Source organism: Coregonus clupeaformis, chromosome 8, assembly GCF_020615455.1.
Source record: "Coregonus clupeaformis isolate EN_2021a chromosome 8, ASM2061545v1, whole genome shotgun sequence".
Taxonomy (NCBI): domain Eukaryota; kingdom Metazoa; phylum Chordata; class Actinopteri; order Salmoniformes; family Salmonidae; genus Coregonus; species Coregonus clupeaformis.
Window position 1 is genome coordinate 21,680,058 of NC_059199.1, and position 16,158 is coordinate 21,696,215.

The 16,158-nt window shown below is 40.5% G+C and overlaps 1 protein-coding gene across 2 annotated transcripts; it reads right to left on the minus strand.

Annotated features, from left to right (window-relative positions):
* Positions 1-5,193: 5,193 nt before the first annotated feature.
* si:dkey-171c9.3 lies at positions 5,194-15,073 on the minus strand. Of its 2 annotated transcripts, XR_006001685.2 has the most exons (3): positions 15,011-15,073; positions 7,213-9,117; positions 5,194-6,805 (listed from the first exon to the last, which is right to left on the minus strand). XR_006001685.2 is itself a non-coding variant. In XM_041882607.2 (2 exons), the coding sequence occupies exons 1-2, from the start codon at positions 15,011-15,013 to the stop codon at positions 7,720-7,722; spliced, it is 1,401 nt and encodes a 466-aa protein (XP_041738541.1). In that variant the 5' UTR covers positions 15,014-15,073; the 3' UTR covers positions 5,194-7,719. The 2 variants fall into 2 exon arrangements, 1 of the variants encoding a protein (XP_041738541.1); XM_041882607.2 differs by having other exon boundaries at positions 5,194-9,117.
* Between the last annotated feature and the right edge of the window lie 1,085 nt (positions 15,074-16,158).

Sequence of the window (16,158 nt, forward strand, 5' to 3'; positions counted from 1 at the left end):
AGTGATTCCTATGTTGTTGATGTAAAGAATATTTGTTGGTCCATGGTTTGTAATGAAGGGCAAACAGACGCTGCACTTGACATATTTATGAAATTGGTTATCCCAGTTACTAATAAGCATGCACCCATTAAAAAATGACTGTAAAAACTGTTAAATCCCTGTGGATTGAAGAGGAATTGAAAAATGGTATGGTTGAGAGGGATGAGGAAAAAGACTGGCAAATAAGTCTGGCTGCAAAACTGATTGGCAAATGTACTGCAAATTGAGAAATCAAGTGACTAAACTGAATAAAAAGAAGAAGAAACTACACTATGAAACAAAGATAAATTACATAAAGAATGATAGTAAAAAGCTTTGGAGCAACTTAATTGAAGTTTTGGAGAAAGAAAAAGGCAAACTCAGCTCCATCATTCATTGAATCACATGGCTCATTCATCACAAAACCCACCTATATTGCCAACTACTTTTCTTTCATGATTTTCTCATTGGCAAGATTAGCAAATTTAGGCATGACATGATGCTGCAACAAATGCTGACACTACACATCCAAGTATATCTGACCAAAATATGAAAGACAAGTACAGTTAGTTTCAGAATGGGTGGCAAGGAATAAGGTAGTCCTAAATATTAAAAAAACTAAAAGCATTGTATTTGGGACAAATAATTCACTAAACCCTAAACCTCAACTAAATCTTGTAATGAATAATGTGGAAATTGGGCGAGTTGAGGTGATTAAACTGCTTGGAGTAACCCTGGATTGTAAACTGTCATGGCCAAAACATATTGACACAACAGTAGCTAAGATGGGGAGAAGTCTGTCCATAATAAAGCGTTACTCTGCATTCTTAACAACACTATCAAGAAGGCAGGTCCTACAGGCCCTAGTTTTCTCTCAGCTGGACTACTGTTCAGTTGTGTGGTCAGGTGCCACAAAGAGGGACTTAGGAAAATTGCAATTGGCTCAGAACAGGGCGGCACAGGTGGCCCTTGGATGTACATAGAGAGCTAACATTAATGTAAATCTCTCCTGGCTCAAAGTGGAGAAGAGATTGACATTCACATCAAGTAACTCATGCAAGCAGTAAAATTAGATTTAATAGATAGATAAAAATACAACTTATGGAACAGCGGTACTGTGAAGCAACACAAACCATATATTATTTTCACTAACTTGTTACATATTACATCTGAAAGGGGGGAAAATAACAGCGTGATTATTAGAAACATACACTGATTTCACAAAAGAAATAGTAATTTTAGTGTGAAATCCAAACTATACTGTATAATACAAGACTTTTAAGCAAAGCCCTATTGGCGCTGGTCAAAAGTAGTGCACTAATAGGGAATAGGGTGCATTTTGGGACGTAACCAAGGAGTTTGGATTTCACACTAAAATCACTTGTTTTTCTAGTCTTATTGTGGTCTCAATATGCCTCCCTTTCTCCACCAAACACACACACACACCCTAACACAAGCTCAACAGAGAGAAACAAAAACACACACTGACCTCATCCTCACTCCCACTCTCTCCCAGGGCCGGGTTAAGAAATCTTAGGCCTGGGGGCTTCGTTTTTTTTAAATAGAAGTGGGTGCATTTTCCTGGCATGGTTTAGGTCCACTTGTAGAATCTATGCCAAGGCTCATTGAAGCTGTTCTGGTAGCTCGTGGTGGCACAACACCCTTTTAAGACACTTTATGTTGTTTCCTTAATTTTGGCAGATACTTGTATGTGCTTGTAATAAAACGTAATCCACAGTTATTTTTTATAAACTATTGATCTTCTGTGGCTAAGTTATGCTCTCTGGTGTATTTTGAATATTGAGAGCGGACTCCTGTGGTTGGATAAAACATTCTAATAATACATGTATTATAATACAGTACATTTGGGCCCAGTACGTGCTTGGGCCCAGCCACTGACTCACATAATTGACCAGTCACATATTTATTATGCATTTTGTATTTATTGTTATTAATCAGTTACCCAATCAAGGCAGGGTCCCCCAGTTACACACTTGGGCCACCTACCTCCTCTACTCCCCCCATTTGATGATTAGCAAAGCGGCAGCAGCAGACTCCTGAGACTTCCTGTGGTTGGCGATTTAAGTGAAAAAACATTAAAATATATACTACATATATAATATATACTGTACAGTATATATTTCCTTAATATTTTTTAGTTTAACTTTTTTCTTAATTTTTTTTTTGCTGTATTTTTGTTGCCTCTTGTGCCCACCACAGGCCTGGGCCCAGGGGCTTCATCCCCGGTAAGCCCCTGCATTATTCTGGCCCTGTTCACTCCGTGTCTGCTGTGGATAGTTTATGTGTGTGTGTGTGCATGTGTGCCCGTGTCTGCGCGCGAGTGTGTGCATTCGTGCACGTATGGGTGTTCGTGCACATATGAGCCTGTGTGTGTGTGTGTGTGTGTGTGTGTGTGTGTGTGTGTGTGTGTGTGTGTGTGTGTGTGTGTGTGTGTGTGTGTGTGTGTGTGTGTGTGTGTGTGTGTGTGTGTGTGTGTGTGTGTGTGTGTGTGTGTGTGTGTGTGTGTGTGTGTGTGTGTGTGTGTGTGGATAGACCGTCTGAGTCTGAGTGTGAATGAAAGATGGTCTGAGTCATCTTGACCCAGTTCGTTGTCCCAATAGTTTCCTCCTAGCTGGTCCAGCTGTGGTTAGTCCAAGAAGTTACAGAATAGATTAACCTCCTAACCACAAATCCCATTCTAAACCATTAATCACATGACAATATCGTCAGAAGTAAGCAAATATTGTCAATTTTCTCTTTCAGTTAAAGTTATGGTTCAGGCTGAAGTACATGACAACATTGTCCGACCACTAACTCTAACCTTGTGGCAGGGAATATCGTCAGTGAGCAATTATACATAAATAATGTATTCTTCATTTTGGGTTTAGGTTATAGCCCATGTAAATCAACCTCATCGGTTCTGACAATACTAGCATGTCATTTTGACCACTAACTCAAACCTTGTGGCAATATCATCAGAAGTTAGCAAATTTAAAGTCCATTTATTCTTAATTCGTTCTATAGCTCATGTAAACAAAGCTCATCATAATTGTGGTTTAAGGTTGTGCCATACATCAAGCTCATCAGTTTTGACATTACCAACTGTTGTCCAACTCCAACACTTTCTTCAGGAGCTGAATATTACTATAATGGCGCCCTCTTGGGGTCAGTTTGTTCTTGTTACCACCAGGCCCTCCACCACAGTCCAACCAGCCTGGACAACTACACATATTCCCTATACAGAGTACTACATTTGACCAGAGATCTGGTCAAAAGTAATGCACTATTCAGGGATTGGGTGTCATTTGGGATGTAACCCTGGAGAGCTACATACACTGCTTCCTGGAGGCTTCTATCACACAACACCTCACCACAGCTCGGGCCAGGTCTTCAGCTTAGGACTGACTGATTACAGAGGTTGGAGAGTGAGCTGGAGGGTGGAATGTGTTGGTGGTCAGATCCAGATCCATCTCATTGGGTTTGGGCGAACAGAGTTGGATGCTGGATGAATGGTTGGGAGTGGTTGGATATGGATAGGGATAGACAATTAGATGAGCCTCTTGGTCCGTTGGGTTTGGTTCCCCTCTCCCTATCTGTTCCTGTCGGAGAACCAGGGAGTCATGGAGAGAGGCTGCCTTCTGCTCTTCCCATCCAAGGGAGAGTGCATCCGAGACCAGCCTTCCAACGTACCTCCTCAGCCTCACCTCACTCATGGAGGATGTAATGATTTGATCAGCCATTTGATCAGACATCAGAGAGGTCGTCAATATTTGTCATGTTATTTGTCATCCAGGTGGTGATCTCATCAGAAAGTGCATCTACATATACCATCAACTTGGCTCTCCTTCCGTGGGGTCCTTGCTCTTCATGACTGACTTCGCCATTGCCGTCAGTCAAAATACCTGTTGGTATATCAAACTCTTCCTCTTCTTTCCAAACTTCCTCTCTCTCAGAACACTCTAGAGAGAGAGAGAGCGTAACAGACGCCCCATGAATTCCTCCCCCTCACGGGTGTCCTCGACCTCCCCCACGGTCTCCAACGCCAGCCCCCCCTCTCTGTGCTTTTCCTTGGGGGTAGGGGGAGGGGGCGAGGGGAGGAACTCTTTAGCCAGACCCCCCTTTAGTTTTCGGGTAAAGCTAGCCCTGCTCTGGACCATCTCTGGGAGAAGAGGGGTGGTTGGGGGGGCGTCCGGGTAGTCCAATGATCCCACTGTGGGGAGCCCCGACTGGGGTAAGAAGGAGCAGTATGAGTTGGTGTACTTGGAGGGTTGTGAAGTGGAGGTGGAGGATCCAGAGCTGTGGGACTTGATGGTCACATTGGGATTGGATTGAGGTGTCTCACTATTGCCACTCATCTCTGTGTGTGTATGAACCTCCCCATGTATTGTATTGTGTAGACCCTGCTCCCTTCTATCTGAGGATGGGGTTGGAATAGGACCAAGATCTTGTGTTAGACCAAAAGAGCTCACTTCCAATTGCTTCCTTCAAGGCAGCTGTGAAGGCCCATTAGTCTTTTTCAGTCTTTTAGCAAAGCCAGTGTATCTATGTATGCAGATGACTTATCACAATACACGTCAGCTACTACAGTGACTGAAATGACTGCAACACTTAACTAAGAGCTACAGTTAGTTTCAGAATGGGTGGCAAGGAATAAGGTAGTCCTAAATATAAAAAAAAAAACTAAAAGCATTGTATTTGGGACAAATAATTCACTAAACCCTAAACCTCAACTAAATCTTGTAATGAATAATGTGGAAATTGGGCGAGTTGAGGTGATTAAACTGCTTGGAGTAACCCTGGATTGTAAACTGTCATGGCCAAAACATATTGACACAACAGTAGCTAAGATGGGGAGAAGTCTGTCCATAATAAAGCGTTACTCTGCATTCTTAACAACACTATCAAGAAGGCAGGTCCTACAGGCCCTAGTTTTCTCTCAGCTGGACTACTGTTCAGTTGTGTGGTCAGGTGCCACAAAGAGGGACTTAGGAAAATTGCAATTGGCTCAGAACAGGGCGGCACAGGTGGCCCTTGGATGTACAGAGAGAGCTAACATTAATGTAAATCTCTCCTGGCTCAAAGTGGAGAAGAGATTGACATCCACGTCAAGTAACTCATGCAAGCAGTAAAATTAGATTTAATAGATAGATAAAAATACAACTTATGGAACAGCGGTACTGTGAAGCAACACAAACCATATATTATTTTCACTAACTTGTTACATATTACATCTGAAAGGGGGGAAAATAACAGCGTGATTATTAGAAACATACACTGATTTCACAAAAGAAATAGTAATTTTAGTGTGAAATCCAAACTATACTGTATAATACAAGACTTTTAAGCAAAGCCCTATGGGCGCTGGTCAAAAGTAGTGCACTAATAGGGAATAGGGTGCATTTTGGGACGTAACCAAGGAGTTTGGATTTCACACTAAAATCACTTGTTTTTCTAGTCTTATTGTGGTCTCAATATGCCTCCCTTTCTCCACCAAACACACACACACACCCTAACACAAGCTCAACAGAGAGAAACAAAAACACATACTGACCTCATCCTCACTCCCACTCTCTCCCAGGGCCGGGTTAAGAAATCTTAGGCCTGGGGGCTTCGTTTTTTTTAAATAGAAGTGGGTGCATTTTCCTGGCATGGTTTAGGTCCACTTGTAGAATCTATGCCAAGGCTCATTGAAGCTGTTCTGGTAGCTCGTGGTGGCACAACACCCGTTTAAGACACTTTATGTTGTTTCCTTAATTTTGGCAGATACTTGTATGTGCTTGTAATAAAACGTAATCCACAGTTATTTTTTATAAACTATTGATCTTCTGTGGCTAAGTTATGCTCTCTGGTGTATTTTGAACATTGAGAGCGGACTCCTGTGGTTGGATAAAACATTCTAATAATAAATGTATTATAATACAGTACATTTGGGCCCAGTACATGCTTGGGCCCAGCCACTGACTCACATAATTGACCAGTCACATATTTATTATGCATTTTGTATTTATTGTTATTAATCAGTTACCCAATCAAGGCAGGGCCCCCCAGTTACCCACTTGGGCCACCTACCTCCTCTACTCCCCCCATTTGATGATTAGCAAAGCGGCAGCAGCAGGCTCCTGAGATTTCCTGTGGTTGGCGATTGAAGTGAAAAAAACATAAAATATATACTACATATATAATATATACTTTACAGTATATATTTCCTTAATATTTTTGACTTTAACTTTTTTCTTAATTTTTTTTTAGCTGTATTTTTGTTGCCTCTTGGGCCCCCCACAGGCCTGGGCCCAGGGGCTTCAGCCCCGGTAAGCCCCTGCATTATTCTGGCCCTGCTCACTCCCTGTGTCTGCTGTGGAAAGTTTATGTGTGTGTGTGCCCGTGTCTGCGCGCGAGTGTGTGCATTCGTGCACGTATGGGTGTTCGTGCACGTATGAGCCTGTGTGTGTGTGTGTGTGTGTGTGTGTGTGTGTGTGTGTGTGTGTGTGTGTGTGTGTGTGTGTGTGTGTGTGTGTGTGTGTGTGTGTGTGTGTGTGTGTGGATGAAAGATGGTCTGAGTCATCTTGACCCAGTTGGTTGTCCCAATAGTTTCCTCCTAGCTGGTCCAGCTGTGGTTAGTCCAAGAAGTTACAGAATAGATAACCTCCTAACCACAAATCCCATTCTAAACCATTAATCACGTGACAATATCGTCAGAAGTAAGCAAATATTGTCAATTTTCTCTTTCAGTTAAAGTTATGGTTCAGGCTGAAGTACATGACAACATTGTCCGACCACTAACTCTAACCTTGTGGCAGGGAATATCGTCAGTGAGCAATTATACATAAATAATTTATTCTTCATTTTGGGTTTAGGTTATAGCCCATGTAAATCAACCTCATCGGTTCTGACAATACTAGCATGTCATTTTGACCACTAACTCCAACCTTGTGGCAATATCATCAGAAGTTAGCAAATTTAAAGTCAATTTATTCTTAATTCGTTCTATAGCTCACGTAAACAAAGCTCATCATAATTGTGGGTTAAGGTTGTGCCATATATCAAGCTCATCAGTTTTGACATTACCAATTGTTGTCCAACTCAAACACTTTCTTCAGGAGCTGAATATTACTATAATGGCGCCCTCTTGGGGTCAGTTTGTTTCTTGTTACCACCAGGCCCTCCACCACAGTCCAACCAGCCTGGACAACTAACCTTGTGGCAGGGAATATCGTCAGTGAGCAATTATACATAAATAATTTATTCTTCATTTTGGGTTTAGGTTATAGCCCATGTAAATCAACCTCATCGGTTCTGACAATACTAGTATGTCATTTTGACCACTAACTCCAACCTTGTGGCAATATCATCAGAAGTTAGCAAATTTAAAGTCCATTTATTCTTAATTCGGTCTATAGCTCACGTAAACAAAGCTCATCATAATTGTGGGTTAAGGTTGTGCCATATATCAAGCTCATCAGTTTTGACATTACCAATTTTTGTCCAACTCCAACACTTTCTTCAGGAGCTGAATATTACTATAATGGCGCCCTCTTGGGGTCAGTTTGTTTCTTGTTACCACCAGGCCCTCCACCACAGTCCAACCAGCCTGGACAACTACACATATTCCCTATACAGAGTACTACATTTGACCAGAGATCTGGTCAAAAGTAATACACTATACAGGGATTAGGGTGTCATTTGGGATGTAACCCTTGAGAGCTACATACACTGCTTCCTGGAGGCTTCTATCACACAACACCTCACCACAGCTCGGGCCAAGTCTTCAGCATAGGACTGACTGATTACAGAGGTTGGAGAGTGGGCTGGAGGGTGGGCTGTGTTGGTGGTCAGATCCAGATCCATCTCATTGGGTTTGGGCGAACAAAGTTGGATGCTGGATGACTGGTTGGGAGTGGTTGGATATGGATAAGGATAGACAATTAGATGAGCCTCTTGGTCCGTTGGGTTTGGTTCCCCTCTCCCTATCTGTTCCTGTCGGAGAACTAGGGAGTCATGGAGAGAGGCTGCCTTCTGCTCTTCCCAGCCAAGGGAGAGTGCATCCGAGACCAGCCTTCCAACGTACCTCCTCAGCCTCACCTCACTCATGGAGGATGTAATGATTTGATCAGCCATTTGATCAGACATCAGAGAGAGGTCGTCAATATTTGTCATGTTATTTGTCATCCAGGTGGTGATCTCATCAGAGAGTGCATCTACATATACCATCAACTTGGCTCTCCTTCCGTGGGGTCCTCGCTCTTCATGACTGACTTCGCCATTGCCGTCAGTCAAAATACCTGTTGGTATATCAAACTCTTCCTCTTCTTTCCAAACTTCCTCTCTCTCAGAACACTCTAGAGAAAGAGAGCGTAACAGACGCCCCATGAATTCCTCCCCCTCCCGGGTGTCCTCGACCTCCCCCACGGTCTCCAACGCCAGCCCCCCCTCTCTGTGCTTTTCCTTGGGGGTAGGGGGAGGGGGCGAGGGGAGGAACTCTTTAGCCAGACGCCCCTTTAGTTTTCGGGTAAAGCTAGCCCTGCTCTGGACCATCTCTGGGAGAAGAGGGGTGGTTGGTGGGGCGTCCGGGTAGTCCAGTGATCCCACTGTGGGAAGCCCCGACTGGGGTAAGAAGGAGCAGTAGGAGAGGGCGTACTTGGAAGGTTGTGAAGTGGAGGTGGAGGATCCAGAGCTGTGGGACTTGATGGTCACATTGGGATTGGATTGAGGTGTCTCACTATTGCCACTCATCTCTGTTTGCATATGAACCTCTCCATGTATTGTATTGTGTAGACCCTGCTCCCTTCTATCTGAGGATGGGCTGGGGTTGGAATAGGACCAAGATCTTGTGTTAGACCAAAAGAGCTCACTTCCAATTGCTTCCTTCAAGGCAGCTGTGATGGCCAGAGAGGCTAACTTCTCAGCCAATCTCTCCTGGACTGGAGGACATCCGGATGAGGACTCATATGTAGCTGAGTGTACTATGTCTTCAGCCAAGGTGTGGGCGAAACAGTGAATGGGGCTTTCATTGTCTGGGCTGGGATCTAGAACCTTCAGTTCCACACTTTCTGGACTAGGTTCTGGAACATTCTGGACCCCATTCGACACCTCCATTGGAACCTATTAACAAAGAACCAAATCCAAAAGACACATTTAGTTTGAGTTTATTTTACACATTTGGCAGCTAAGAAACTGAATGATGGTACACAGTTACATTAATTGATTTTATAATTCAGGGGTGTAAAGTACTTAAGTAAAATTACTTTAAAGTACTACTTAAGTCGTTTTTTGGGGTATCTGTAGTTTAGTTTACTATTTATATTTTTTGCCAACTTTTACTTTTTCTTCACAATATTCCTAAAGAAAATAGTGTACTTTTTACTCCATACATTTTTTCTGACACCCAAAAGTACTCGTAACATTTTGACAGGAAAATGGTCCAATTCACACACTTATCAAGAAAACATCCCTGGTCATCCCTACTGCCTCTGATCTGGCAGACTCACTAAACACAAATGCTTCATTTGTAAATGAAGAGTGTTGGAGTATGCCCCTGGCTATCTGTAGATTTAAAAAAAGAACATTGTGTCGTTTGGTTTGCTTAATATAAGCAATTTGAAATGATTTATACTTAAGTATATTTTTCCAGCTACATTTACTTTTGATATTTAAGTATATTTAAAACCAAATACTTTTAGACTTTTACTCAAGTAGTATTTTACCGGGTGACTTTCACTTTTACTTGAGTCATTTTCAATTAACGTATCTTTACTTTTACTCAAGTATGACAATTGGGTTCTTTTTCAACCACTGTTCAAGTTAAAGTTGAAGTTGTCTGTGTGTGTGTGTTTCTGTGTTTCTAACATCACAGACTACAGTAGGGTTGGGAAAATACAGTGGTAGGAAACTATAGCCAGTGTGTGTGTGTAGGTGCGTGTGCACGTCCATGCATCCATGTGTGTGTTGTGAGTGAAAAACCCACAGCGAGCCAGCCAATCACCACAGCTGTCAGGTTCCAGGAAGTCAGTGGGTCACATGACAGACTGACAGGAAGTGCAGTTTTATTTAGATCAGAGATAAAAGAGAAATCGTTTGGCTTTGTTCTTCAGTCTTATACTGTGGTTGAATGTCTGACTTTATAACAGCCTCTATGATACCTTGTAAAGCCAATACCTACTCTCTCTTTCTTTGCATGCTCTACAATATTAGGCTACTACAAGAAAGGGAGAAAAAAGATTTTCAAAGTTAGACTAGAAGACCTTTATTATCCCAAACTTGGGAAATTCGATTGTCATTTTAAGCTTCACAACATCACAAAGTATGTTTAGATAACTATGAGTCCTAGGAAAGATTTCACAACACTTACCTTAACTTACAACTTCAAAAAAACAATTACAACGCTCTTGGCTTTCTCACTGCCAGAGCATGTCTAATACAATTTAAATGAGAGAACACATAATTGAATTGACACAAAGTCAGGGCGTTAATTCCTGTTTGTGTTATTACAGAAAACTGACCTGAAACCCAGGACGTGTTTTGATAGATGATGGAAGTGTGTGTGTGTGAACGCATGCATGTGTGTAATAGACCTGTGTGTGTGTGTTGGATAATTTGACAGATGTAATACAGCTCAAGAAAGGATAGTTCACAGCGGCAACAGTGTGTCAGGGTGTTCCAAGGGATAACTGTATCCACGTGTGAAATGTATGTGGTTTGAGTGTGTGTGTGTTCTGTTTGTGTGTGTGTGTGTGTGTGTCTCTGTGTTTGTGTGTGTCTGTGTGTGTGTGATTGTAGTTTATTAACCAAGGCTAAAACACACGCCTCTGCCTACCAAACATAGATGATGCTATAAGAAAACAGGGGTATATTTTTACTAAACAATTACAGTCTCCAGATACAGCATGATGTTTTAGTAATAATAATCAGTTCTGTTCAGAAGGGTGAATGTGAGTCCCAAATGGCACCCTCTTCCGTATATAGTGCACTACTTTTGACCAGAGACTTATGCAGACAGAGCAGATGCAGAGCGAAATAATGTGGAACCAATCAGACAGACAGGGATATCTCTTTGGCTATTCAGACATGAGGAGGAAGACACAGGCAGTTCCCCAAATGGCACCCTATTTCCAATGTAGTGTATTACTTCTGACCAGAGCCCTATGGGCCCTGTTAAAAAGTAATGCACTATGTACAGAGTAGGGTGCCATTTGGGAGGCACACAGAGATAAAGACAACATTGAGAAATAGTGGGTCGTATTTCACTCAGACTCTTGATATCTATAAAATGTATTGGTGTGTGTGTGTGTGTGTGTAAGTAAGACATGTCATGCTTTAACAAGAGGCCTGTAAGCATAAGGACCAGACAGCCAAAATCCAATGATGTCATATTTACGTGTGTGAGTGTGTTCCGAGCTCAGCTGTGTAGCTAACTAATTTGTCCCCAAACATTTATTGGCCTATTATATTGAGCTTTGAGAGATTGAAACAGCATGAAAATATTTTCTCATGTAATTTGTTGACAAATTGGATACACATTCTGTCAATCTCATAATTTTGTTGTTCAGCTTGAAGTTAGGCTACATGTAAAATATGTTTTACGAGGAAGAGAAGAGTTGGGAAATAGATAGAGATTGTAGAGGAGACCATCTCACTGAACGAGAGCCTATTTTGGGGCCATAGATGCAGTAAAGGAATCAATGGAACGCAGACCGTTCCATTGACCAGATTGGCGCACATTCAACAAATCTGATCTAACAAAGTGGATATTCCTCAAATACGTCATGATTTATGTATTGTAACAGGCCCACAATGTGGTTACTTAAGACCGATTTTGATATATTTGGCTGTTTTCGCTGCACAACATTTATAAGTTATCCCTTTTCAGGTTTAGAAGAAGTGACTGCTAAATGCTAATTCCCGTTCGTATATGTTGGTTAGCATAGTAATAATAATAATATAATATGCCATTTAGCAGACGCTTTTATCCAAAGCGACTTACAGTTATGCGTGCATACATTTTTGTGTATGGGTGGTCCCGGGGATCGAACCCACTACCTTGGCGTTACAAGCGCCGTGCTCTACCAGCTGAGCTACAGAGGACCACGCATAGCTAGCATACAGAAATCAGTGTTGGAAGTCAAAGTTGTATTTAACTGTAATGCAGTTGATTGGTGAAGATGTTTTATTTTTATTTTTAATTTTTTTTTCGGGGGGATGGATCAGCTTAATATTGCAGATAGATTGTATCTTCTATCAATGTAATTGTCTGCATCACTTCCAATCCCCCATGTTTTTTTATTTTTTATATATATATATATTCCCCTTTATTACTTTTCAACCCCACCATCCTTTCCCTACTTGGAGTAAATTAGTGAACAACAACGCCCAGGCCTCTACTTCCGGTCTATACTTACTATCTACACCTTATGGACAGAGTTAATTTTACAATAATTCTATATCTATATATATATATATATATACATACATATATATATATATATATATATATATATATATATATATATATATATATATATATATTTATTTATTTTTTTTGCTCCTGAACTTCTTCTACTCTCAACCTCTCCGATCATTTTCATGATGTCCATCCGGTTTGCTTCTAAATGCCATATCTTTCTAACTGTGCTCTTTCCCAAAAGCTCCCAACATACAACCTATATACTTATTATGGACACAGTATGCTTACATTATTAGCTATCTTTGTTATTATTTGTTGTTATTTGTTATTAGTCCCATCCTTCAACTATTCAATACCTCCCATCTATCTCTTAACACCATCCATATAGGATTTCTATTTGCCATATATATTTCAACCATACTGTGATGTTTTACAAAAGTTCTGAACCTTTCTATTCTCATTGCTTCTACAGATTGTGAATTAAAAATAAACATTTTTGCTAAAAGTATTATTATATTATTGATTGATTGACTATGACTTTTCAGATCACCCAGTAATGCTATCTGCAAGGTTAGTTCCAGGTAAATATTGCAATCCTTTAGCCATTCCTGGACCTGTGTCCAAAAACAAGCTACAAATGGACAGAACCAAAACAAATGATCTAATGATTCTATCTCTTCACAGCAAAATCTGCAGAGCTGGGAAGATTGTATCCCCCATATAAATAACATTCTATTGGTAGCAAGAATTTTATATAATAATTTAAATTGAAAGATTCTAATTTTTGAATCCGGTGTCGTTTTGCGTGTCAGTTCATAAACACTATGCCATGGGATCGGTACGTCAAAGATCTCTTCCCAACTATTTTGCAATCTATATGGGACTGCTGTCAATCCTTTGGTCCTTAAGTGAAACTGATATACTTTTTTATTTATCACAGTTTTCCTTAACCAATTATGTTCTTTAATGCAAGGCCGACAGACAAGTTCCTTACTTTCTCCCCCTTCAACTTTCCTCTTGATTGGTGAAGATTACATGAACATGTGTTGGGGTGGAGATCCATACAAGCATTTTTACCTCAACATAGTGTGAAATACACAGATAAACAAAAGCCTAAATGTTGGCAAATTTTGCTGAGGGGCAATGAGGAGACTGTTCTGACTGCAAATGGGGGGATGTAACTCAATATTAGGAAGGTGTCCTTGTATTTTTGTACACTCAGTGTATTTTGAAGAGAGAAAGGGGTAGAGCAGTTACAGTCAGGTCCATAATTATTGGCACCCTTGATAAAGATGAGCAAAAAAGACTGTATAAAATAAATATCTTGCATGCTCCAAGAAATTCAAAAATTATATTATTTTATACTAATGCAATTGCTCCGAGATTTTGTTTAAAAAGTAAAGTTAACAACATCTCAAAAAAGTACTTGGTAAAGCTCAACAAGGACCACAGGATCAGTGGAAGCAAAATAGCCCAATAACATCAAAGATGCACCACCACATTTTACCGTAGGTATAAGTTCATTTTGTGCATTTGCTTCAATGTTTTTTTTCGTGGCCAAATAATTATATTTTCATGTCATCTGACCATAGCACCGTTTGATAAACAGCATTGGCACTTGGATTGGAACCGGTGCTATCGTCAAATGACATTAAAATATAGCTATTGTGCCACATACACCAGTGGTGGGTTTGGCATTGAAAAACAGAAGCATATGCAGAAAAAGTACCTTATACCTATGGTAAAATATGGTGGTTGATCTTTGATGTTATGGGGCTATTTTACTTCCACTGGTCCTGAGGCCCTTGTTAAGGTCAACAGCATCATGAACAGAACATTTTAGCCAAAAACCTGGTTACCTCTGCCAGGAGGCTGACACTTGGCCACAAGTAGATCTTCCAGCAAGACAATAACCGCAAGCACTAATCAAAATCCACAAATAAATTGTTATTTGACCACAAAATCAACATTTTGCAATGGCCAGGACTTGAACCCCATTTAAAACATGTGGTTTAATAATAATAATAATATGCCATTTAGCAGACGCTTTTATCCAAAGCGACTGTGTGCATACATTTTTACGTATGGGTGGTCCCGGGGATCGAACCCACTACCCTTGTGTTACAAGCGCCATGCTCTACCAATTAAGCTACAGAGGTTTGAATTGAAAAGGGCAGTCCATAAGAGCAGACAAGGGATATTAGGGATCTGGAAAGATTCTGTATGGAATAATGGTCTAAGATTCCTCCCAACGTGTTCCCAATCTCTTAAAACATTTTTAGAAAAAGGCTCAGTGTCGTTATCCTCGCAATGTCAAGGCTGATTTTGAAGATAGGGGTGCCAATAATTTGTATTACTTTTATTTTTATTTTGTATTACTTGTTAAGCAAAATCTCTTTCTCTGAGCAATTGTAGTAGTATAAAATAATATAATTTCCTTTTTCTGAGCATACATTATTAGCTCAGTGCCAATGATTGTATATGATTTCTATAAATAAAGGATAGACAAATTAAGAGATTGGAGAAGAGACTAGTTCTAGAGAAGAAACAGTAGAGCTAGTAAAGAAAACCTTTTTAGGCCTGTGGGCTACTCACCATTTTCTTTCTGTAAAAGAAGCGTCAGGCAAGAGAAGACAAGACAGGTTTGCTATAGCTGAGATGCAAATGACCATGATGAGGAAATAGATGTACTGTTATGAGCATATACTCACTTCCTGTGTGTGTAATATGAGAGGGAGATATGAGAGAGAGTGAGAGAGAGATATTAAAATGTCAAAGGGTTATAGAGAGTGGTGTAATTTGTTACCCTTTCTTTCTAATGCAATATAATTCTAGCACATGAAAATAGGACTAGGCCTGCCAATTTGTTAAAATAATCCTAGGGACTTTTTGTAACACAACCATATGAATTTGACTTTCAAATAGCAGTGTTTCAACAGTAAAAAAAAAGAAAAAAGATTGGGGTGAACTTTTTGCCCTTTGTAAAAAAGCTCAAACTAGCTTGCTAACCTCATGTAGAATGTACCTCCTGCAAATCGCACTCACATAAATGAAAACTGTTCAATGGTGAAACGGTTTCATAGGTTTCATAGGTTAAAACAAAGACAGTACAGTATGAAGATATGCAGAAACTGCTTTTCCAATAGAGCGGTGAGGAGGAGGAGCTTGTCCGAAGTAATTTCGAGTTTAACTCATGACATTCCTGGATTACTCATTACACTAATAAAGTCCGATTTAATCAACAAATATGACAGTCAGTTTAAAAAAGGTTAAGGGTACAAGACTGTGTAGGTAAATATCTGGCTGTGTTGGCAAAATCACCAGGTAATGCTTGTTGTTGGCGATGTCATGGTGACATTGGCTAGCTAAACTCCTGCACAGAAACACGTCATTGGGTCTAACTGTCGTCTCGCGCCGAACTGCGCATGTGTAGGCCGTCAAATCAAAGGAAGTCTTTCGATATAAAGTAGTTTTTGAAGAACATGGAAACGTGTCAGTTTGTCACTTTGACGAGGTTATGGTAATAACATGTTCAACTACTTAAGACATTGGCTCGAATCTAGGTTGTGCCTTTAGATTTTTATAAAATCTTGACTTCTCAAACCCCGGCCTAGTCTGCTTGATCTGTTTCGCAAGCCTTCCCGGAAGTCTCGCGATTTTGTCCCTCTGGGTTTAGAAACTCTGTGGTTAAAATCAGAGGGGAACTCTCGACAAAATAAGATCAATGCGTTTATTTTGGACCT